Source organism: Leucopleurus acutus (assembly GCF_964270905.1).
Source record: "Leucopleurus acutus genome assembly, chromosome: X".
Classification (NCBI taxonomy): Eukaryota; Metazoa; Chordata; class Mammalia; order Artiodactyla; family Delphinidae; genus Leucopleurus; species Leucopleurus acutus.
This window is the reverse complement of record NC_139148.1, coordinates 53,762,747-53,788,370: the sequence shown is the minus strand read 5'-3', so window position 1 is coordinate 53,788,370 and position 25,624 is coordinate 53,762,747. Positions and strand designations below refer to the sequence as shown.

General features: G+C 40.6%; 1 protein-coding gene across 4 annotated transcripts in view; it reads left to right on the top strand.

Annotated features, from left to right (window-relative positions):
* The window catches only part of ZC4H2 (zinc finger C4H2-type containing), a gene marked incomplete at both ends in the record, with an annotated part of 34,615 nt that extends 9,458 nt beyond the window's left edge, over nucleotides 1–25,157 (top strand). Inside the window, 4 exons of one of the 4 annotated variants that reach the window (XM_082864328.1) lie at nucleotides 19,389–19,560; nucleotides 21,147–21,319; nucleotides 22,215–22,377; nucleotides 25,025–25,138. In XM_082864328.1, coding sequence (XP_082720454.1) covers nucleotides 19,389–19,560; nucleotides 21,147–21,319; nucleotides 22,215–22,377; nucleotides 25,025–25,138 — 622 coding nt within the window. Of the gene's footprint in view, nucleotides 1–19,388; nucleotides 19,561–21,146; nucleotides 21,320–22,182; nucleotides 22,378–25,024 lie in introns of those variants that run through there. The other 3 variants (XM_082864329.1, XM_082864331.1, XM_082864330.1) reach the window with 3 other exon arrangements.
* Nucleotides 25,158–25,624: the final 467 nt, after the last annotated feature.

Sequence of the window (25,624 nt, the reverse complement as noted above, 5' to 3'; positions counted from 1 at the left end):
GATTTAAGTAAGACTGTAGCCCCAGTGATTGTGGAAAACCCTAAGGAAGTATTCTGTGGATTTCCTGGGATTCCGTGGCCATACCAGCTGCGCCTTAGCCTCTTGGGAGGATTTCATTAGGACATTTTCCATATAAAATTGGGTCTTTAATGACTTGGATGCTTTCCTCACTTGTAGGGCCAAACATTCCACAGATTCCATCTCGTGGAGGCATCCAACAACTCTTTGCAGGGCTACACTGAGTCCTACTTCTCAGGTAGATAGAATTTCCAAGCTTCCAAGAGGTTCCATGATGTGCCCTATTTCACCCTTAAAATTGGTGACTGACTGATCCAGGACAAGATTCACCCCATTGGCTTGTTTTCCATGCCTTGAAATAAATCATATGAGGAAAGTTCCTTGGTATGGTGAAAAGGTCATCAGGTTCAGCACACTGGATTCTGCACTTCCTGGCTTTGTGATGTTGGGCAGGTCACTTTACTTCTCGCAGCCTCAAATTCTTCATCTGTAAAAATGAAGCTAAACACACCTAATTATGTGGTCATGATGAAGATTAAATTAGATAGCGTATCAAGTGCCCAGCACAGTTGCTGGAACATAGTAGACACCAAAAATAGATAGATAGATAGATAGATAGATAGATAGATAGGTAGATATTTTTATTAAATAAATCCTTTCTTAACACCCAATTCCTTCCCAGTTTCTGGAACTTATACACTCTTAGTAAATGTTAACTGAATGAATTAAAGCCCCCCACCCATGGTGATATCTTTCTTTCTCTGAGACTACTGAGATTACAGTCAGTACCCTGGACTTACCACTTATTTGCATTCATTATTGTCACTCCAAATGTAATTGTTGAGCCAAAGCAGTGTGCTAGATGACATGGAGTTTACAGACAGAAATATGGTATGGTGTCAGTTTCTAGAAGGCTCTTATATATATAATTATCCAGATTTCAAATTGCTTCATTTGAAAGTCTGTACATGTAGAGGACTCAGAGGACCATAGCTGCATGCTCTTGGGCTAGTTCCTTTCCCATTCTGGACATTTGTTTCTTCATTTCTGAAATGAAGAGGATAGATTTTATTGGTGGCTTTGAAGTAATGTTCTGAGGAGCCCTGGGAGTTGCAGGGAGGTGTATCAAGGGCCACTCTGGTAGAGTCAGGCAGGGTTGGATTTGAGGAGAGAATAAAGACTCTGGGACCCACTTCCACTTGAACCATAATAGTTATGATTTGATCTATTTTCTATATTGGACCACAATCAATAATTTTACTTGAAGGAAGGGGTCTTCTCTTCAGTCACCCCCAGGATCCAGCACACTGTTGGGTAAGTGGCACTTGCTTAATACATTTCTTTTGTCTGCAAGATTGATAGAAAATGAAAAGAGAAGGAAGCTGTTATGTGTGTATGCATTTAAACAGTGGCTGGCATAATGCCCACTCTGTAGATCTGTGAAAGAAACAACCTTTTACTTACATTTAATCTTAGCCCAAACTACCCAGTTGCTGGATAGAGCATGGAAGGCTGGGCATTAAATCCTAAGCCTGAACAGCATGGTGTAGACAATCAACCACAAGGGTAACAAGTCCCCATTTCTTTTTTTCATCACTAACCCACTTCCCATTCCTCCCGGGTACCTCATTTGTCCAAATCCATTTAAAATCTGTTTTATTTACACAAGACTTTTGACGAATCACTCATTTTCCTGGGAAAACAGGAGCAGAGGGGTACAAAGAGCTTAGAATTTGTGTGTTTAGATTTAATTCTGGGTACAGTAAGAAGACATTGGAGGATATATTTTTAACAGCTTTATTGAGTTGTGATTTACATACCATAGAAACCATCCATTTTTGGTATACAGTAAGTTCCCTACACGTTGTGAACTTTCAAAGATGCAAACCTGTGTTCACATGTCCAATCATGTAAATTAGTTCACGTGTCTGACGTGCATTGTTATGTGGGCGCATCTTCTACAAGTGGTTGTACTTTTGTGTACTTTACTGTACAGTACTGTATAGAGCACAGTAGTAAGTATCTTTATTTCAAGCCCAGGATGTCCAGAAGCATAAAAGCAGCAGTGATGCAGCTGATACTGCTAAGAAGCACCAAACATTGTACTGTACTACTGTACTTTTCAAGGTACTGTACTGTAAGATTAAAAATGTTTATTTTTTGTGTTTGTTTTCTATATATTATTTGTGTGAACAGTATTATAAACCTATTACAGTACTTTTCTATATAGCCAATTGTGTTAGCTGGGTACCTAGGCTAACTTTGTTGGACTTACGAACAGATTGAACTTACAAACGTGCTCTTGAAACGGAACTTGTTCATATGTAGGGGACTTACTGTACAATTCAATGACTCTTAGTAAATGTACAGAGTTGTGCAACTATCACCACAATACAATTTTAGGACATCCCCAGCATCCCCAAAAGAGCCCTTATGCCCAGTATCAGTCCATCTCTCTTCCCACACACTGGCCTAGGCAACCAGTAATATATATTCTGTCTCTATAGATTTGCCTTTTCAGGACATTGCACATAATTTAGCATATTGTCTTTTAGGCTCATACACATTGTACCATATATCAGTATTTCTTTCCTTTTTATTGGCAAACAGTATTCCATTGTATGGATATACTGCATTTTGTTTATTCACTCACCACATGAACATTGGGGTTGTTTCCACCTTTTGGCTCTTATGAATGCTGCTCTGAACCTTTACATATAAGTCGTTGTGTGGAAATATGTTTTCATTTCTCCTGGTTAGATTCCTAGAGTGAAATTTCTGGGTCATATGACAAGCATGTGTATAACTTTTTAAAATAATGCAAAACTGTTCTCCAAGTTGGTTGTGCCAATTTCCATCCCCAGAAGCAGAGTATGAAGGTTCCAATTTCTAATCCTGTTGAACATCTTCTTCATGCATTTAGTTGCCATCCATCTGTCTTCTTTGGTGAAGTGTTTATTCAAACCTTTTGCTCATTTTTCAGTTGGGTTATATATTTACTTATTGTGAATTTTGAGTGTTCCTTATATATTCAGGATACAAGGCCTTCAACAGATACATGCTTTGCAAAGATGTTCTCCCAGTTTGCAACTTGTCTTTTCATTTTCTTAAGAGTGTCTTTTGAATTGCAGAAGTTTTTAATGTTGATAAAGAAGTCTTACTCATCAGTATTCTTTTTTTATGGATTGTGATTTTTATATCACATAAAGAAAAACCTTGCCTAAGCCAAAGTCACAAAGATTTTCTTCCAGAAATTTTAAGTTTTACATGTAGGCCTATAATCCATTTTCACTTAATTTCTGTATATGATGCAAAGTATAGGTTGAAGCCTTTTGCTTGTTTTTGCATGTAGATATCCAGTTGTTTCAGGACCATTTGGTGAAAAAGCCATTCTTTCTCCACAGCATTGCCTTTGTATCACTGTAAAAAAAATCAGCTTTCCATATTTGTGGGTTTATTACAGGACTCTCTGTTCTGCTCCATAGGTCTATTTGTGTATCTTTATGCCTATACTTCACTGTTTTGATTACTACAGCTTTAAAATAATTATTTAAACAGGGATTGTAAGTTCTCCAACTTTGCTATTCTTCTTGAGAGTTGTTTTGGCTACTCTAGGCCCTTTGCATTTCTATGTGAATTTTAGGTTTCACTTATCAATTTCTACAAAAATGCCTGCTGAGATTTTGATAGGATTTCCAAGGTACCACACTGCATTTAGACAGCTTTCTTTTGAATAGTGTTAGCATAGTGTATCTTTTCACCTTTACTTGTTCCCTTATATTTAAAGTGGGATTCTTATAGGCAGTCCGCAGTTTGGTTTGTTTGTTTGTTTTTTCCAATCTGGCAATCTGCTTTTTAATTGAGGGTGTTTAGACTATTTATATTTAATATGCTTGTTGATATGGTTAGGTTGAGATCTACCACCTTTTTGTTTTCCATTTATCTCATCTGTTTTTTGTTCCCATTCCCCTCCCTTTATGCCTTCTTTTGGATTAAGTATATTTTATGGTCCCATTTGATCTGTTTTTCTGACTTATTAGATATTATTCTGGTTTTTATTATTTTAGTAGTTGCTTTAGAGTCTATAATATGCATCTTTACTTGTCACAGTTTATCTTCAAGTGATCTCATACTACTGCAGATATAGTATAAGGAACTTACAGCACTGTAGTTTTATTTCTCCCTTTCTGCCCTCTGTGCTATGACATTGATGCACTTCTTGGTTTAAACTGTTGGTTATCTTTTTAATGAATTTAAATAGTAAGAAAAAGAGTCATTATATTTTTCCGTGTTTGATGTTCTGTATTCCTCTGCTACTATTTTCCTTCTGCTTGAAGAGCATACTGTAACATTTATCATAGAGCAGGTTTGCTGGTGGTGTAGCATCCCAACTTTTCTATGTCTCAGAAAGTCTTTATTTCACCTTTGTTTTTAAAAGTTATTTTCAATGTGTAAAGAATTCTATATTGGCAGAGGTTTTTTCTTTTTTTTTCCCCAGTACTTTAAAAATAATATGCCACTGTCATCTTGCTTCGATCCTACTTCTTTCCTCTTGGGTAGCATGCCTTTTTTCCTTGGGCTGCTGTTAAGATTTTCTCTTTATCTTTGGTTTTGAGCAATTTCATTGTGATATGACTTGGTGTAGTTTTCTTCCTGCTTCCCATGCTTGAGACTTGTTGAACATTTTGGATCAGTGCATGTATAGTTTTCATCAAATTTGAAACATTTTCAGTTATTAATTTTTCAAATATTTTTCTTTTCTTCCTCCTTCTTCATCTCCAGTTACATGTACTTTTAGCCACTTGAAGTTGTCCCACAGTTTGCTGATGCTGTTTATTTTTTTGACCATTTTTATCTATATATTTCATTTGGGAAACTTTCTATTGGTATGTCTTCATGTTCATTAATCTTTTCTCCTTTATTGTCTAAATTGACTAATGTAGTTTTCACCTCAGACATTGTAGTTTTCATCTCTAGATATTTTATTTGGGTATTTTTCATCTCTCCCACAACTTTACTTAATGTGGCCAGTATTTCCTCAAGCTTTCTGAACATATGAAATGCATTTATAATAACTACTTGTATCCTTGGCTAATAGTTCTATCAACCATGTCATTTCTTGGTTAGTTTTGATTTTTATTCTCAACATTGTGGATTGCATTTTTCCTGCTTCAAATTGCACACCTGGCAAGGTTTGGTTGGATGCCAGACATTTTCAAATTTACCTTGTTGACTGCATATTTTTGCATTCCTATAAATATTCTTGAGCTTCCTTATGGCATGCCATTAAGACACTTGGAATCTGTTTTATCCTTCTGGGCCTTGCTTTTCAGCTTAGTTAAGTGGGACCATATCAGCATTTAGTGTAGAGCTCATTTTCCTCATTACTGAGGCAGAACTTGTCTTTGTACTCTAATGCTATACAAATTGTGAATATTTTCTACCTTTGTTGTTTGGAACAGTCACTATACTCAGCCCTTTGTGGACTCTGATCACTGTTTCCTCTAATCCTTTGAGGTCTTTCTTTCCTTGGCTTCAGGTAGTTACTTTCCTTACACACATGTGCTGATCAATAATTCAGTGAGTACTTGAGGGGGAGCCTCTGATAATTGTAAGCATTCTCTCTCTACACAGGTCTCCCCTCTCCAAAACTCTTTCCTGTGAACTCGAGTTTCCTTGGATTCTCCAGACTCATACCTCCATTTCCTCAATTGAGGGAGATGGCCAGGCTCTGTCTGAGTTCCCCATCCCTGTCTTGCAGTCTAGAATATTTCTCTAGGCAGTAGGATGGGGCAATCTTCAGGCTCATCTGAGCTTTTCCATCTCTCAGAGATCACTGACCTTACTTGCCTGATATCCAATGACTTGAGCACCACTTTTTTTCATATATTTTGTCTTGGTGTTTTTGTTTGTTTTGCTTTTAGTTATTTTGCATAGGTGGGTAAATCTGGTCCCTGATACTCTATCTTGACTAGAGTGGAAGTGAAAGTTATTCCCCAAATTTGGTTTTAAAGGACCAGATTTCACCATTTAATACACACATATTTTATATTTTAAAAATCTAAAGTCAGGATGTGTCTTAAATACAATTCTACCTTACAACTGCCATTGGCCAAGAGGGAATTGTGTTATTGTTCATGCATTGGCACATGCGAACTTGGCCATGGCTGTTCATATTATCATCCCTTCAATTGAATTATGTGCATGATTATCACTGTATGTGTTGAGTTTAATTGACATTTAAAGTATCTTCAAAACGAGTTCATCATGGTTTTCCCTTGAAATAAAAAGTTATTGTGTATGAGAAATGACTCAGACTAGAAAAGTCTGGTTAAAATAGTGTCTTAAATCAGTCTACCAGAGCTCTTTCAAAAACTATTAAATGAACATTTAAATTAAAAGAAAACATTTTGTCATAATATAATAGGTAGCATTTTTCTCCTAGTAGTCCATAAGATAATGTGTACCCTATGTCCAATGGCATTTTAGGTTCAATTAAATACAGTAGCCAATTAACTGGGATGTTTATTGGTAAAGCTAATCCAACTTGCTTCCAAATTAACAGTGGTTAAAACAAGACAGAAGTTCATTTCCCTCTCACATTATCAGTCTGGGAACAAGTGACCTGTGGTTTGTGTGGTTATTCCATGTTGGGGACTCAGGCCCTTTTTATATTGTTGCTTCACCATGTGCAGGGTGTAGCCTTCATCTACAGGGTTGAAGATGACTTGATGTTGTGTATACATGTTAGGCAGTGGGAAGAGGGCAAAGGAGAAGTGAATGGCACACTCCTTCCCTTTAGGGTCACAGCCTAGATGTTGCACATATCACATGTGTTTTCATCCCACTGGCCAGAACATTGTCACATGGCCACAAACAGCTGCAAAGGAGAGAGGGAAATACAGCCCTTAGTCAAGGTGTCACATGCCCAGATGAAAATCAGAGGTTCTATTATTATGGACGGGGGGGAAAATGAATAAGGTGGGGGGGACAAGGAGCATCTGATCTGTGTTCTGTGTGACCCTAGGGTTTTCAAATTGTTGGAGCTGCCTATAGAAGGAATGGATTGTCTAGAGAAATAGTGAGAGCTCTGTGACTACGTTGTTCAAGGAAGGCCTAATTGAACACTTGGAAGTGATGTTATAGAAAGCACTTAAGCAGTGGTTGGCAAAGGGACGATAGATGCCTTTGAAGGTCCCTCCCAGCCTGGAGAGTCACATGTGCTCAGGTCCTACCCACATTGGTCTGTGAGTCCCACTGGCTGTATGTGAATCACTTGTCTGCCATCTGTGCCAAGGGCTTGGCTTCACTGAAAATGCCCAAATACATACAGAGAGCTCCAGATAAAATTCTATTTAACCCCCAGAGATCAGGGATGGGGCATGGGGGTGGGCAGAGCAGCAATAACTAGTCAAAGCTCTTAATCAGATCTTGATGGTGGTAAGATAGAGCTGCTGGGTGAGTCAGGCAGAGGTTGTTTAAGAGAGAAATGAGACCAGCTCAGGGTGCATTCTGTTACAGGTCTCCAGTTGGGGCATCCCCTAAGCTTCCCCATTGTTCCTCCTTTCTGAGTACAAGCACAGAAAACAGGTGCCCTCATGCACTACTGGTGGGAGTGTGAAATGGTGTAGCCATCTTGCACAGCAAATTGGCACTGCTTACATGAAATAAGAATACACGTTACCTGTGCGCCAGATTTCCCACTCCTGGGATATAGCCCCCTAAATTTACTCAGACAGGTACAAGAAAATTCATCAAAGTATTGTTTGTGGAGGGGGGATATAGAAACAAAGTGAGAGTTTATCCTTGGAAGGGTGGACAGGTAAAATGTGGTGGATGACCACACTTAGAAGCAAGGAATCCTGTATCTTAACATCAGAGTGCCATGTGAAAACTATATGTTATCATTAGTCTATACCATGTGTGTGCGTGTGTGTGTGTGTGTGTGTATGTGTGTGCACGCACGTGTGTGCCCAGGCACACGTGTATTAGTCAGCTTATTCTGCCACAAAGCAATAACACATTCTGGGTGGCTTAAATAGCAGACATTTATTTTCTCACAATTCTGGAGGCTAGAGATTCACGATATAGATACCAGAAATTTTGATTTCTGGTAAGGGCTCTCTTCCTGTCTTGTAGATGGCTGCTTCCTCCCCGTGTCCTCATTTGGCCATTCCTCTGGTCTTGTGTGGAGACAGAAAGAGCTCATGCGTCCCTTCCTGTACTTATAAGGACGTCAATACAACCAGATTAAGGCTCTACTGTGATGACCTCATTTAACCTTACACCTCCCTAAAATTCTCTCTCCAAATATTTTGGAGATTAACCTTATACCTCCCTGAAAGTTCCCTCAAAGTACTTTGCGGGTTAGGGCTTGAACATATGTATATTAGGGGACTCAATGCATTCCATAACATTCCTCCCTATGCCTCCCACCAAATGCATGTCTTTCTCACATGCAAAATTCATTCATCCCTTCCCAACAGCCCCAAATGTCTTAATGCGCTCCAGAACCTATGTCCAGTCAAAAGTCTCATCTAAATATCACCTAATTTAGGTTTGGATGAGACGTGAGTTATGATTCATCCAAAGGGCGAAATTCCCCTCCAGCTGTGAAACCAGACAAATGATCTGCTTCCCAAGTATAGTAATAGGACAAGCATAGGATAGGCATTCCCTTTTGAAAAGGGAGAAACCAGAAAGAAGAGAGGGATGATAGATCCCAAGAAAGTGCAAAACTTAGCAAGGCAAATTTCATTAGATTTTTCAGACTGGAGAATAATCTTTGGCTGGATGCTTTGGGCAGTATCACCCCCACCCTCACAGCCCTTTGCTGTTGCCTTTCTCCTGAGGCACTAGTCAGGGGAAGCCTGTCCTACTGAAACTGAGGAGGCAACAGCCTTGCCCCCAGGGCCTGTTAGGTCTAGACCCAATGGTGGGAATGGCAGCCCTGATGATCTCTTAATCACCTTTGGTGTCATTCTTTCCTTTACTTGAAGGATGAAGCATGTTTGCAGCTAAGTAACTCTATTGTCCTGCCTTGTAGATTCCAAAAACTTTCCTTTATTTCATCCTCCCTCTGCTCCCCTTGGTCCATGCTGACAGTGCCTGTGCTTGTATAATCCCATCTCTGTTCCTGACTTCTGCTGAGATACCTAATTAAAATAATGAGTAATCTCCTCAAGGAGTGGTTTTCTAGCCACATCCTTGGTGTTCTCTCCAGAAGATGCTTTATATTTTTTGCAATATGGATAGAACGAGAATTTTTCAAATCTTCAAGTTCTGGTTCATCTTGCTTAATGATTCTGCTGATTTCTCTCTCTCCTCTTGCATTTTACTATAAGCAGCTGAGCTTCACATTCACCACTTTGCGTAAAAATCTCCTCAGCTAGATATCTAATTTCATTGCTCACAGGCTCTACCTTCCACAGAAGACTAGAACAAAATTCAGCCAACTTCTTTGCCACTTTATAATAAGGATCACCTTTTCTCCAGTTTCTAATGACACGTTCCTCTTTTCTCTTTGAGACCTCACCAGGAGCATCGTTAATGTCCATGTTTCTACCAACAGTCACTTCAATGCAATATAGGCTTTTTCTAGCATGCGCCTGAAACCTCTCCCAGCCTCTACTCCTCATCTAGTTCCAAATACACTTCCACATTTTTAGGTTTTTATTAAAGTAGTACCCCACTTCATGGTACCAAAATCTGTGTTAATCTGCTCAGTCTTCCACAACAAAATACCACAGACTGGGTGGCTTAAACAACAGACATTTCTTTTCTCACAGTTCTGGAGGCTAGAAGTCCATGGTCAAAGTGCAAGAAAATTTGCTTTCTTGTGAGAGCTCTCTTCCTGGCTTATAGCCAGCTGCCTTCTTGCTATGTCTTCACATGGCCTTTCCTCTGTGCATGTAGAGACAGAGAGGAGGCAACCTCTGGTGTGTCTTCTTCTTCTTCAAAGGGCACCAGTCCAATTGGATTAGGGTCCCACATTGATGACCTCATTTAACCTTAATTACCTCTCTAAAGGCCCCCCTCTAAACACACTCACATTGGGGATTAGGGCTTCAACATATGAATTTTGGAGGGACACGATTCAGTCCATAACGCTCACACTCTCTAGATCTCTCTCTCTCTCTCTCTCTCTCACACACACACACACACACACACTCTCTCTCCCTCTCCTCCTTCCTCTCCTTTTCTCTCCTTAATACACATCAATAATTTACCATTTAGAAGAGCACATGCAACACAATAAATAGGCATTAAGTAGTTTTGAATGGTTGCCTATGTGGGGCGTAAATGGTGTAGGAAATGGGGATAAAAGGGAAGGAAGGCATAAGGAAGGAAGGAAGAGGAATTACACAACAGAGAGGGCTTATCTACAGAGAAAAAAGAGGGTGAAATTTAAAAATATTTGAAATAATGGCTGAAGACTCTCCAGATTTGTCAAGAGATATACGCCAAGTGATTCAGAGAGGATAGACTCATAGAAATCCACACCAAGACACATCATGGTTAATGTCTGAAAACTAGGGACAAAGAATGCCTTAAACAAGTCAAAGAGAAATTACACCTTACCTATAGGTGAAAATAGTTTGAATGACAGTGAATTTCTCATCAGAAAATATAGAGGCCAGAAGGAAGTGGCACAAGATTTTTCAAGTCCTGAAAGAAGAGAACTATCAACCGCAAATACTACATGTAGCAAAAATATCCATCAAGAATGAGGAATAAATTAAGACATTCTCAGATGAAGAAAACTAAGGGAATCTGTCACCAGCAGATCTACCCTAAAATAATAATAGCTAAAGGAATCTTTCCTAAAAGAAGACAACATGGAATATCAGGAAGGAAGAAAAACCAAGAGAAAGAGTAAAAATATAATTAAAATACATTACATTTTCCTTCTCCTGTTTAGTTTTCTAAATCATTTCTGATGGTGGAAGCAGTAATATGGTTCTCTACAAACATAACTCTTATGTAGGAGAAATATTTCAGATAGTTATATTATAAATGGTGGAGGGTAAAGGGGGCAAAAAGGGAGGTAATGTTTCTACTCTTCACTCACCCTAATAAAAAGATGACACAGAAGACTATGATAAATTATGAAATATAATACCTAGAGCAACCACTGAAAAAACTATAGAAAGAGATACACTTAAAAACAGTATAGGTAAAATGTAATTCCAAAACACATTCAATTAAAGATAGGAAGGCAGCAAAAAGGAAACAGAGAATCGAATAAGAGAGAGATCAAATAGTAAACAAAAATTAAATGATACACTTAAGTTCTAACTTATCAATAAGTACACCGGATATAAATGGCCTAAATATTGCAATCCAAATACTGGTCAGCCAAGATGATTAAAAAATATGACCCGTCTATGTGCTGTCTACAAGAATCTCACTTCAAATATAAAGATATAGGTATGTTGAAATAATGAAAGAAGATATACCATGGAAACATAATCCAAGGAAAGCAGGAATGGATATATTAATATCAGATAAAGTAGACTTCAGAGCAAAGAAAATTACTAGGTACAGAGAGGTACATTAGATAATGACAAAAGTGTCAGTCTGCCAAGAAGACCTAGCAGTCCTAAATGGGTATACACCAACAACAGAACTGTAAAATATGAGAGGCAAATCTGACAGAACCAAAGGAAGAAATAGACAAAGCCACAATTATAGCTGGGGTCTTTAACATACGTCTATCATTTGATGGAACTAGACAGAAAATCAGCAAGGGTATAGAGCTCCACAACACCATCAATGACAGGATCTAATTAACATTTATAGAACATTCCACCCAACAACAGGATACACATACTTTTCAAGTGTCCATGGAACATATACCAATATAGATAGACCATATTCTGGGATACAAAAAAAAATTCTTAACAAATTTAAAAGACAGGAAATACAGTGTGTTCTCTGGCATTAATAAAGTCAAACTAGAAATCAAGAAGTCAGAAAAAATACCAGGAAAAAGATAATAATAAAAAAAATCTAAAATAACGCATGTTTCAAAGATGAAGTGAAATAAAAATACATTGAACTGAGTGAAAATGAAACATATCAAAATGAAAAATGAACATATCAAAATGGGATGATGCAGAAGCAGTGGTGAAAGGGAAATTTTTAGCACCAATGTTTACTTTAGAACAGAGGAAATGCCTCTAATTAATAATCTAAGCTCCTACCTCAAGAAACTAGAAAAGAAGAGCAAAATAACACCGAGGCAAGCAGAAAACAGGAAATAATACAGATAAGAGCAGATATTGATGATTAAAAACAGAAAGAAAAGTAGGGAAATCAATGAAACAGAAAGCTTAATGTTTGAAAAAATACATAAAATTGAAAAACCTCTAGCAACCCTAACCAAGAAAAAAGAGAGAAGACACAAATTACAGACATCAGGAATGAAACAGAAAATGTCACTACCAACCCCACAGACTTCAAAAGAATAGCAAAGGAATACTATGAACAATTCTACTCGTGTAAATTAAACAAGTTACATGAAATGGACCGATTCTCAAAAAACACTACCACAACTCACCTGATATAAAATAGATAATTTGAATAACCCTGAAACTATTTAAAATTAAATTTGTAAAGTAACAACCCCCAAAACCAGAACCTCCATGCCCATTTGGTTTCACTAGAGAATTCTAACAAATGGTTAAAGAGAATTAACCCTATTTCTTAACAGTCTCTCCAAAAAGCAGAAGTGGAAAGAACACATCTTCATTTATTTTATGAAGCCCTTAATACCGTGAAACAATTTCAGGCAAAGACAATACAAGAAAATTATAAATTAATATCCTTCATGATTGTAGATGTAAAAATCGTTATCAAAGTATTAGCAAATAGAATTCGGCAATATATTAAAAAAGAATTGACACCATGACCAAGAGGGGTTTATTCCAGAGATGCAAGGTTAGTTTGTTATTCAAAAATCAATCAATATTATTTATCATATCAAAAGGCTAAAGAAGAGAAATCGCATGACTATGTCAATTGATACAGATAAAGCACTTGACAAAAGTCAGCACATATTTATGATAAAATCTCTTTTAAAAACTAGGAATGGGGGTGGGGGGACTTTCTCAACTTGATAAAGTACATCTACAAATACCCTTCAGCTAGCTAACAATACACTTACTTGTCAAAGAATGAATGCTGTCCTACGTAGATCACGAGCAAGGCAAGGATGTCCACTCTCAGCACCGCTAGTCCATATAGCACTAGAGGTTTTAGGCAGGACAATTAGGCAGGAAAGTAAATAAAAGGCGTACAAGATGGAAAGGAAGAAATAAAACTGTTTTCGTTTGCAGATAACATGATTTGTCTATGTAGGGAATCCTGATAAGTCAAAAACAAAACAAAAAACCAAAAAACTCCTACATCTAATACGTGAGTCAGCAAGATTGCAGAATGTAAGATCAGCATTAAAAACAAATAGCAAATATGCATGTGGAAACTATAATTACAAAACATGAAACCACTTACAAGCACTCAGAAACATGAAATACCTAAGTGAAACAAAGATTTAACGAAAGATGCATAGGACTTTTATGCTGAAAACTACAAAATGCTAATAAAACAAATCAAAGGAGATCTAAATAGAGAGAGACACTGTATCCAGGGTTTGGAAGATGAGTCAATATAGTAAAGATGCCAATCCTCCCAAACTGACGTACAAATTTAATAAAATTCCCATCAAAATGCCAGAAAGATTTTTGGTAGATATAGACAAAATTATTCTAAAATTTATATGGCAAGGCAAAAGAACTAGAATGGCCAAAAGTATTTTGAGATATAAAAATAAATGGGAGAAATCACTCTTCCTGATTTCAAAGCTTATTATATAGCTACAGTGATTAAGATTGTGTGATACTGGGCTTCCCTGGTGGCGCAGTGGTTGAGAGTCCGCCTGCCGATGCAGGAGACACGGGTTCGTGCCTCGGTCCGGGAAGATGCCACATGCCGCGGAGCGACTAGGCCCGTGAGCCATGGCCGCTGAGCCTGCGTGTCCCGCAACGGGAGAGGCCACAACAGTGAGAGGCCCGCGTACCACAAAAAAAAAAAAAAAAAAAAAAAAAGATTGTGTGATACTGACAAAGGGACAGACACATAGGTAATTGGAACAAAATTGAGAATCCAGAAATTGACCCACACAGTATGGCCAACTGATTTTTGACAGAGGTGCAAAAGTAATCCGACAAAGGAAGGACAGTCTTTATAGCAAATGGTACTGAAGCAATTGCATATCCATAAGCAAAAAAAAAAAAAAAAAAAAAAAAAAAAAAGAATCTCAACCTAAACCTCAAACTCTGTACCAAAGTTAACTCAGAGTGGATTGTAGACATAAATGTAACTATAAAACTTTCTGAAGATAACATAGGAGAAAATTTGCAGACCCTAGAGCTTAGTGAAGACTCTTAGACATGACACCAGAGCATTATCCATAATATATATATATATATAATGAAGTCCTATATATATATATATATATATATATATAGGACTTCATCAAAAAAACAGTTTTAAGTGTTCTGCTAAGGACCTGGTTAAGAGGATGAAAAGGCAAGCTAATAAATGGGAGAAAATATTTGCAAACCTCATATCTGACAAAGCACTCATATCTAGGACACATAAAGAGTTCTCAATACTCAGCCCTGAGTAAACAAACAGTCCAATGGGCCAAAGACATGCACAGACATTTTTTGGAAAAGGACATACAGATGGCAAATAAGTACATGAGAAGATGTTCAGTATCACTAGCCACTAGGGAAATGCAAATTAAGATCACTTTGAGGTATCACCATATACCTTTTAAAACAGTTCAAGCAAAATGGCTGGCTGCATAGAGGAACTAGATCACTCATATATTGTTGGCGGGCATGTGAAACGGTACAGCCGCTCTGGGAAACAGTTTGGCAGTTTCTCAAAAAACTAAGCATGGGGCTTCCCTGGTGGCGCAGTAGTTGGGAGTCCGCCTGCCGATGCAGCGGACGCGGGTTCGTGCCCCGGTCCGGGAGGATCCCGCATGCCGCGGGGCGGCTGGGCCCGTGAGTCATGGCCACTGGGCCTGCGCGTCCGGAGCCTGTGCTCCGCGGCGGGAGAGGCCACAGCAGTGAGAGGCCCGCGTACCGAAAAAAAAAAAAAAAAAAAACACTAAGCATGCAATTACCACACAAACCAGCAATTGCAGTCTTGGTCATTTATCCTAGAGAAATGAAAACTTACGGTCACACTAAAACTCGTAGTTGCATATTCATAGCAGCTTTATTCATAATCGCCAAAAACTGGAATCAGTCCAGATGTCCTTCAGTGGACATTGTTTAGACTTGTCAGTGCATGGTGATAATAAAGAGCAGACCAACTTTAATTGGTTCTTTTTTTTTTTTTATTTCTCTGCACACAATGCACCTCTTTATTTTCCGCACCTGAGGTGGACTGCTCTCACTGCCGGGCCCTTGGTAAACCACTGCTGAGAGGTAACAGTGGTACCGTCAAAGGCTGCAGTGACACCGCTGTCCCTCCACTAAAGCATGGGCCGGGCTCCCCGCCAGCCCCTGAGAAACTGACTTTAGAAATAGCAGTAAATAGAGGCTATTTCTGAACTCCATCTTCATAACCTTGCTTCTTTCTCATAACGAGGAGTCTTAGCCCTTCTGCCCCTTAGTCAGGGTCCCTAGTCCTTGCCATTTCTTGCCACAGTGGACAATAGGAAAAGGCTCCAAAACACCTTGGATTGTGGCCTCCCTGGCCCTCATACCCAAAGGATAAAGCTGCCATTTTGCTGGTGACAGCCTTACTCCTGAAGAAGAGGAAATACCACGGTGCTTTTGAGGAAGCCTTTCTGCCTTTGATTTTCCAGTTCCAGGCAGCACTTTAACTGTGACCCCACCAGGTGAAAACCTTTGGTTTATTTTGACTTAATCTGGGATTGCAGTGTCCCCTGCCCGACAACATGGGGGTGTCTATAAGCAGAATTGGACATGGATGGAGGAGGGAGGATTAGATAAAAGGCACTCATCCAAGCAGGGAAAGATGTACTATGTTGATTTCTATGAAGTGTCAGTGAGAGAGACCTCTCACCCCTGATTTCATTTAGTAGTAGTCGCTAGCATCTTAACTGAATTGATCACAAATTAGGAAGTCTTGGGCCAGCCCTATAAAATGCCATTATTCATACTGACATTACGAGGTGACTTATGTTAATGATTATTATTATAGTCTTAATAAGTGGTAATATACCTTGCTACTCATGCTAGTACATGTGCACACATGCATATGCACACACACACACACACACACACACACACATTATACACACATCCTACCCATTGTAGGCTCTTTATAACAAAATTTAAACCACTGTGGTAAAGGAGATAACCATAGCAGAAGAGTTGGGCAGTGTGGGGAGGGATAGGTACTATCATTTGTTGACTGCTCACCACGTGCCACATACTCTGCTTGGGGACTTTACATGTCTTAGCTCATTTAGCCCTCAGCAAAGAACCTGTAAGGTAAGTGCTATTATCATTCCTGTGTTACTGATGAAGAGACCAGGGCTGAGAGAAGTGAAAAGAGATAATCCGATTATGTCACTCCTGCTGCTTAAAGTTCTACAATGATTCCCCCTTCTCCTGAAGATAAAAGTACTCGCTCCTCATCTCAATCTCCAGGTTGTGTTCTGGCAACTTCCCTAGTTTCATCTCAGACAACCCCCACCACACACACACACACACACACACACACACGCACACGCACACGCACACGCGCTCGCGCGCACACACACACACACACACACACCCCACTTGCAGTAGGTGTTCCAGCCACACTGACCTTTTTTCAGTTCCTCTAATGTGCCACATTCTTTTCTGTTCTAGGGCCATTGCAAATAGTATTCTCTCTGCCTGGACTGCTCTCCTCTATGTCTACCTGCTACCCACCATCTACCTCCGACCCATTCTCCAGGTCTTAGCTTAGATGTCACATTCTCAGTTTCTCAGGGGAGCTTCCTGTGACAGCCCCCTTGACTACAGTGTCCCTCAGACTATGTTAGAACCCTTTGGTGTGTCCTTCCATTGCATTCTGCATTTCAACCATATTACTTATCACTTAGTTTTACATGTGTTCAGGGTCTATTTTCCTCATTAGATGAAGATTCCTGTCCACAGGCTGTCCTGTTCTCTGCTCTATCTCTAGCACCTAGTACAGTGGCTGGCACATGATAAATGTTCCATAAGTATTTGTTGAATGAATGTATCTTCAAGCCTTCTATAATTGGTGCATAATCGGTGCTCAATGAATATAATTAAACTATAAATATAGTTGTTATTCTTATTGTCCAAGGGCAAATAGCTAGTCAGGGGCAGAACCAGGAATTATACCCACGTCTGAATCTAAAGCCCATGTTCCTTTCAAATTATGGCTCTGCCTGCAGAAATGGGTTCTAGGCCTAGCAGTGCCACAAACTGGCTGTATGAGTCAGGGTGAGACACTATATCACTCTGAATCTCAGTTTTCCCATCTGTAAATTGGGGTAGGGCTAGGTGAAGTTTAGACTGCACTGTATGCAATCTAGAGGAAGAGAATAGAAGTCTAGATGGGAGGGGGCTCTAAGTAGTGGATTAACTGACCAGTACAAATCACTATCATCCCTCTGCAAGGCAGTTGAACAGGTATACCGAGAACCCTCAATATGTTTACGCCCCTTAGTCTGGGTAACCCCAGTCAGGCAGTGTGGAGTAGTGGGTGGTGTTAGAGAGCCCTGGGTTCAAATCACAACATCCCATTTACTGCAACTTACCATCCTGAACTCCCAATTTCCTTCTTTACAGATGGGATAATAACACCCATCCTTTTAACCTTTTCTAAGGTAAAAGCAATATAATAACTTGAAAAGAAAATTTTGAATATTGAAAGAAAAATTTCGCCTGTCATCCTACCCACCTTACATAATTCTTTCTGTGGTTCTGTGCCATTGAGGGCCACCTCTTGAGGCAGGAGCCACAGGCAATGCTGAAGAAAGGAGAGAGAATGAACACAGAAGCAGGCTGAGGTCAGAGGCCAGAGGCCAGGGTGTGGAGCAAGAGTAACCATGGGATGGGCTGGGGCAGAGGAGAAAGCCAGCTACTGAGGCAGAATAAAGGAGATGCCTAATCTGAGTAATGGATGATGGCTAGACAGAACCTGAGAACCAGAGAGTAGAGAGTGAGTGGGAGGGCATCAGTGTGCCCTAGAGGGGCTTCCTTCCAAAGTTTTGTGGCTCTTTCACTTAGGCAGGCTTCAGTGGTCTCAAAGATCCTTGAAACTGTACTCTTGCCAATTCCTTTTGTTTAGTCACATGCACGTGTATTTTGAAATTGCAATCCTAGTGTATATACCTTTTCATGGAGTATCTTCAACATTTTCCATGTCACAAGTCTTCATAATGATGCCTTTTAGTGGCTGCCAAATATTCCAATTTTGCCCATAGACCAGAAAGCATATCCCTGTGTATTAACTTTTTGCTTCCTTGACTTATTTCCTTAGAATAAATTGCTAGGTGTGGGATTACTGAGCCAGAGGGTATGCAATTGGGATTTAACAACCAGAAATAGGTTTTATGCTTTCTAGGAAAAGAAATGAGCTGCAGTTCTTCCCGTCTCCTGCCTCTTCTGGAACTGATGAGGGGACCCTATAGAGCTGTGTGGTCCAATATGAGAGCCATTATCCCCATGTGGCTGTTTAAACTTAATTTTAATCAACTGAGTAAAATTAAATAAAATTCAAAATTCAGTTCCTCGGTTGCACTAGCCATATTTTGAATGCTCAGTAGCTTCTTGTGCCTAGTGGCTACTGTATTAGAAAGCATAGATACAGAAAATTTCCATCATTGTAGAAAATTTATTGGATAGTGCTGCTCTAGAGTTTCTCAAGAGGTCATGGTTGGCATCTTGGGTGGGAGTTATTTGTGATGTGGGACTTTCCTGTGCATTGAGAGGCTGTTTAGCATTTCTGGCCCATATCCACTAAATGCCAGTAGTGCTCTCCCTTGAATAAATCTAACAGCTAAAACCTGCCCCATGTTTTCAAATGCTCCATCAAGGAACAAAATCATCCCCATTCAAGACCCACTGAGCTTTTAGCTTAGAAGAAAGAATCTCCTGCCTTTGTGGGGACGGCTTCAGGCTGCCTCTGCCTGAAGAGAGGGAAGCTTAGAAAGATGGCTTAACAAGATAGCCCTGGCTCAGAGCCTAACTCTGTACTCCATTTCTCTAACTCTGTACTCCATTTCCCTAACTCTGTACTCCATTTCCCTTTTCCTGACTTCTCCTGCTGGTCTGTTTCCTCCTTTGGGGGAATGGCAGGAACAAGACCCTGCAGATGGAAAAGATCAAGACCCGTTTGAAGGCTGAGTTTGAGGCCCTTGAATCAGAGGAGAGGCACCTGAAGGAATACAAGCAGGAGATGGACCTCCTGCTACAGGAGAAAATGGCCCATGTGGAGGAACTCCGACTGATCCACGCTGATATCAATGTGGTATGTGGCTGGCTGCCTGAAGCCTATTTCTGGGCCCTTTGAGGAGGAATAGGCAGTGGTGAGTGCTGTGGACTCTCCTTGAGATATGGCTGTGGCCGATTTGGGGGAGTAGGCATCAGGCTATGGTGAAATGGAAGAATCCAGGAGTTCTGAGATCCAGCCCTGGCTCTGTCACTGATCGACTGTATATCACTGGACAAGTTCCTTCTTCTCTCGGGGCCTCATTTTCCTTTTCTGTACCATGAGAGGAATTCAGTCACCTCTGAGGTCTCACTCAGCACTGATGTGCTCTCATTCTGGGAGTCTAGAAATTGAGAGCTAGCCTTGGGGAAAAGCAGAGCAGGCAGGTGCCTTGGGGATCTAACTTAAATTTAGGGCTCCAAAGCTTCCAACTAAGCCAAACAAACCATCTCTGCCAGCCTACCCAACTGGGGCTCCCTCATTACAGTCTCTCTTTTGGAGACCCTTGGAATGTGGGGAATGAACTGCCTGCTATGGTGATAAGCCCCCCACTTTATAGAGTTATTAAAGCAGAGTCTGAATGATCACCTGTCTGGGCTGCAGTATTGGTGATTCCTTCACCAGGAGGGAGGTTGGAGGTGCTGACCTGTAAGGCCCTTTCCAACCCTTAGAGCCTATGATAATGAGAATTTTTTTTTAAAATCACGTTTGAAGGAGCTAAGTTTCTATTCTTGGGAGACTCATTTCTGTGGCAATATCTACTTCCTGATATTGCCAGGCCTAGGGTCTTAAAGGAAATATGAATGCAATTTGGACAGTAGTTACCTGGGATTGTCTGTGTCACAAGATCACAGGATATCAGGGTCTCATGAGGAGTTGGCAGTTCTGCTGCCAGCTAACTAAGGATAGAGAAATAAACAAGGTATTAGTCACAGAGGGGCTGAAAATCTGGGCCAGTGGATCTCCAACTTGAACATGCCTCATGAGTCACCTAGAGGGCCTGTTAAAACACAGATTGTTGGACTTCACCGCAGAATTTCTGATTGCTTATATCTGGGGTGGTGCCTGAGAATTTACATTCCTAATGAGTTCCCAGTTGATGCTGATGCTGCTGATCTGGTAACTGCATTTTGGGAACCACTGATCTAGGAGAAAAGCCACTGGTCTGGGAGGCAGAAGCCCTGAGTCTTTATGTAGTCTTTGCTCCTAGGAAGCATTTCTCTGAGGAAGTTACTTCTCTCTGAGTCTCAATTCTCTGATCTGTAAAATGGTGGTGGGGTGCACTACATGAACTCTAAGGGCCATTCCAGCTCTAAGATGCTATATTTGAATAATAACTACCACTAATTGAGCCTTTACTCTGTGTTAGCCCCTGTACTGAGTGCTTATATGAATTCAATCGTTGAATCTTCACCAAGATTATATGAGGTAGGTATGAATGTTACCACCATTATACAGATGAAAAAACTGAGGCTTGACAAGAGTCACATAGAATACATAGTGGGTTGAGGACTTGATCACAGATTGGTTTGGCTCTGGAGCCTGTGCTATTATCCACTCAGCTGTACAGCCTCGCTGAGAATCTTGGAGTCTTTTCTCTGTGCTTGCCTCACTCTGTGTTCCAGATGGAAAACACCATCAAACAGTCTGAGAATGACCTAAACAAGCTGCTAGAGTCTACCCGGCGGCTACATGATGAGTATAAGCCGCTGAAGGAACATGTGGATGCCCTGCGCATGACTCTGGGCCTGCAGAGGCTCCCTGACCTATGTGAAGAGGAGGAGAAGCTCTCCTTGGAGTAAGCTGCCTGCCTCCTGTCCCTGCAACATACACCACAGACACACACACACACACACACACACACACACACACACACACACACGTATATATACACACACGTATATATACACACATAAAGCCTGGTCTGAAAGTCAGGGTACCCAGTCCTAGCCCCAGGCCTGTCAGTGGCCGACTCATTGCATGACCTTGGGTAAGTCTCTGTGTTGGGCTGTTAGATGATTAGACTAGAATTACTAGATGGCTTTTAAAGTTCCTTGTGCAATTTTGACAATACAAGACTATGTCTATGACTCTTTGTGTGTGTATGTGTCTGTGACTCTTAAGAGGTCACTTTCCAAGTCAAGGTCTAGAAGGGGTGTCCAGAAACCTTGAACACACAGAAGGGTGAGCTTTCATGGCCTCCAGGGGCTAGCCTGGAACTTTATCTTAAGACCCAGAGTTAAGAACTAGGCTTACTTTACAGAGACACAGAGCTCATTTCAGTAGAAGGAATACAAGGGAACATACTTCCTTAAGGTAGAGCAGGCTGCCTGTGGAAGTGGTGAGCTTCTTATTCCTAGAGGTATGCCAGCAGAGGCCTGAGAACACTTAATAGGAATACTGCAAAGGAACATGGGATGGAGGGCAGACAAATGCCCTTTGAGGACTTGGCTAGCTTTGGGATTTTTTAAATTTTTCTGGGCCTGTCAGAGCCAAGGAGCAGGAGGAGTACCCTCCCCAACACACAGTGGGCCTGGTACCCAGGGAAAAGAGCCTTGGGCTGGAGAGGGTGCAGGAACTTCCTACAGTGAGCCACAGCCTAACCCCCTTCGTTCTGTAGCATGGAGTCCTTAAGAGGGGCAAGGTTCTCCTTGCTTTCAGAATGATCCAGCTAATGTCTCTCATCTCCAAAGTTACTTTGAGAAGCAGAAAGCAGAGTGGCAGACGGAGCCTCAGGAGCCCCCAATCCCTGAATCCTTGGCCGCCGCAGCCGCTGCCGCCCAACAACTCCAAGTGGCTAGGAAGCAGGACACTCGGCAGACAGCCACCTTCAGGCAGCAGCCCCCACCTATGAAGGTGAGTGAGCTGGGTATGGACTGTGGAGGAAGCAAGGTATCCTCAAGCCGCCCCATGAAAGGTTGGGTCTGGGGCTTTGGCCTTACTTATTTGGGGTCTTCCTAAAACAGCCTTCGCTTGGGACACAGAGGAAGGGGTGGTGTGTATGTGTGCTATAGTAGAGCCACTGGTCTTGTTGCCTCATATTCCCAGAGAGGTTAGAATGCAGGGAGATTGGCAGGCTCTGCTAAAGTATAATTTTCAGAAAGTTAGAAACGTGACTCGGACAAATATATAGTGAATGTGTGTCATTAACAAGGGAGCCAGCAGCATCACAAAGCTGGTTCCAGAAGCATTAGAGGAACGGATAATTATATAGTCAAGAAAAGAAAGGAATGCCAAAATAAGTTTGCAATGTTAAATCCAGAACTGGTTAATGTCCTACAGGAAAATGATGTCCTACAGGTTAATGTCCTACAGGAAAATAAAACTGTAATCTTTAGGATTACCTTTTCTTTGTAACAAAAATAATTTGCATCTCTACTGGGCAAAAGCCATTTGTGCCTTATCAACATTAAGTCACAGCATCTGGGCCCTGATCAATAGTAAATAGTCAAATAGTATACTATTTAATGGAAAAGTATTTATAGCCAGTGGAACAGAATAGAGAGCCCAGAAATAAACCCACTCACCTACGTTCAATTAATCTTTGACAAAGGAGGCAAGAATATACAGTGGAGACAAGAAAGTCTCTTCAGCAAGTGGTATTGGGAAAGCTGGACAGCTGCATGTAAATCAATGAAGTTAGAACACTCCCTCACACCATACTCAAAAGTAAGCTCAAAACAGCTTAAAGACTTAAATGTAAGACATGATACCATACAACTCCTAGAAGAGAACACAGGCAAAACATTCTCTGACATAAATTGTACCAGTGTTTTCTTAGGTCAGTCTCCCAAGGCAATAGAAATAAAAGCAAAAGTAAACAAATGGGACCTATTCAAATTTATAAGCTTTTGCACAGCAAAGGAAACCATAAACAAAAATGAAAAGCCAGCCTAAGGAATGGGAGGAAATATTTGCAAATGATGCGACCAACAGGGACTTAGTTCCCAAAATATAAACACAGCTCATACAACTCAATAACACAAAAACAAACAATCCCATCAAAGAATGGGCAGAGGACCTCAATAGACATTTCTCCAAAGAAGACATACAGATGGCCAATAGGCACATGAACAGATGCTCAGCATCACTAATTGTTGGAGAAATGCAAATCAAAACTACAATGAGGTATCACCTCACACCGGTCAGAATGGCCATCATTAAAAATTCTACAAATAACAAATGCTGGAGAGGGTGTGGAGAAAAGGGAACCCTCCTACACTGTTGGCAGGAATGTAAATTGGTGCAGCCACTACGGAGAACAGTATGGAAGTTACCATATGATCCTGCAATCCCACTCCTAGGCACATATCCAAGGGAAAACTCTAATTCAAAAAGGTACATGCACCCCAATGTTCATAGCAGTACTACTTACAATAGCCAAGACATGGAAGCAACCTAAATGTCCATCGACAGATGAACGGATAAAGATGATGTGGTACATATATACAATGGAATACTACTCAGCCATTAAAAAGAATGAAATAATGCCATTTGCAGCAACATGCATGGACCTAGAGATTATCATACTAAGTGAAGTAAGTCAGACCGAGAAAGACAAATACCATATGATATCATTTATATGTGAAATATAAAATATGATACAAATGAACTTATTTACAAAACAGAAACAGACTCACAGACATAGAAAACAAACTTATGGTTACCAAAGGGGAAAGGGGGTGGGACAGGGGTAAATTAGGCTTTTGGGATTAGCAGATACAGACTACTATGTATAAAATAGATAAACAACAGGGTCCTACTGTATAGCACAGGGAACTATATTCAATATCCTGTAATAAACCATAACAGAAAAGAATATCTATCTATCTATCTATCTATCTATCATCTATATCATTTTGCTGTATACCAGAAGCTAACACAACATTTTAAATCAACTATACTTCAATTTTTTAAATAAGTAGTAAATAGTCAAACAAAGAGACATTCTCCTAGGGCAAGGGTCAGCAAACCAGAACCCATAGGCCAAGTGTGACCTGCTCCCTGTTTTTGTAAATAAAGTTTTATTGGCCCCCACACATGCTTGCTTGTTTATGTATTGTCTATAGCTTCTTTTATGTAAGGCAGTTAGAGCTGAGTAGTTGCAACTAAAATCATATGACCTGAAAAGAAAGTCCAAAATATTTACTATCTTGGCCTTTACAGAAAAAGTTTATTGATACCTGTCCTAGAGAATTAAATAATCCTTGAGTGAGCCTGTTAGACCATGCTCCAGTATAATGCTTAATGAATATGCAATTCACATTTTGCCTTATTGCCAAATTTTGGATATTTTTCCTCAGTACCCCTCTTTGACTCTCACTCCCTTATATCCTTTGCATCCCTTACATCCAGCACAGATCTTGCTACTTGGGACTCACTGCTTGGGTCTTGCTCCTTCCTGTTGGGAAATCGCAATTGCTTGTGGGGGCCCCTGGGAAAGATGAGCCATGGCCTAGAAGAATCTGACCACTAACTTGCTTTGTCTTGTGCCCCCCACCAGGCCTGCTTGTCATGTCACCAACAAATTCACCGGAATGCACCTATATGCCCTCTGTGCAAAGCCAAGAGTCGGTCCAGGAACCCCAAAAAGCCAAAACGGAAGCAGGATGAATGAAAAGAGGGAGAACACTTAGAGCTCTGCTGCTCATAACCCCTCCCCTTGGCCAGAGTGATTGATGTCTCCATGTGAAACAACCCTTCCCCACCTCTACAAAGTCTCCTATTTAATGTGATGGAAGCACAACCCCTCTCTCACTTTGCTCTTACTTCTTTTTGCTCTTGGAGTTTCTGGTTTAGGAAGAGATGTGGTTCAGGTGCTAATGACAGTTGTGTCTAAAGATCCCTTCTCTCTCACCCACATTTCAACCCCTGCCCTTGTTTGGAGCTAAGGGAAGGGCGGAAGTCCCAGATGTGATTCTCTGTCTCTTGTGCCTGAGGCCTGGGGCCTAAGGCCTGAGGGCCTGGGGAGACCCATATCTTGTTTCAGGTGAAGGCTCCAGTGTGCCCCCTCCCTGTACCTTTGCCTTAGGCTCTGAAGGGACAACAGTCTTCTTGCTGGACTTTTCAATAGGCTTGGTGCATTTATCTGCCCCACCCGCAA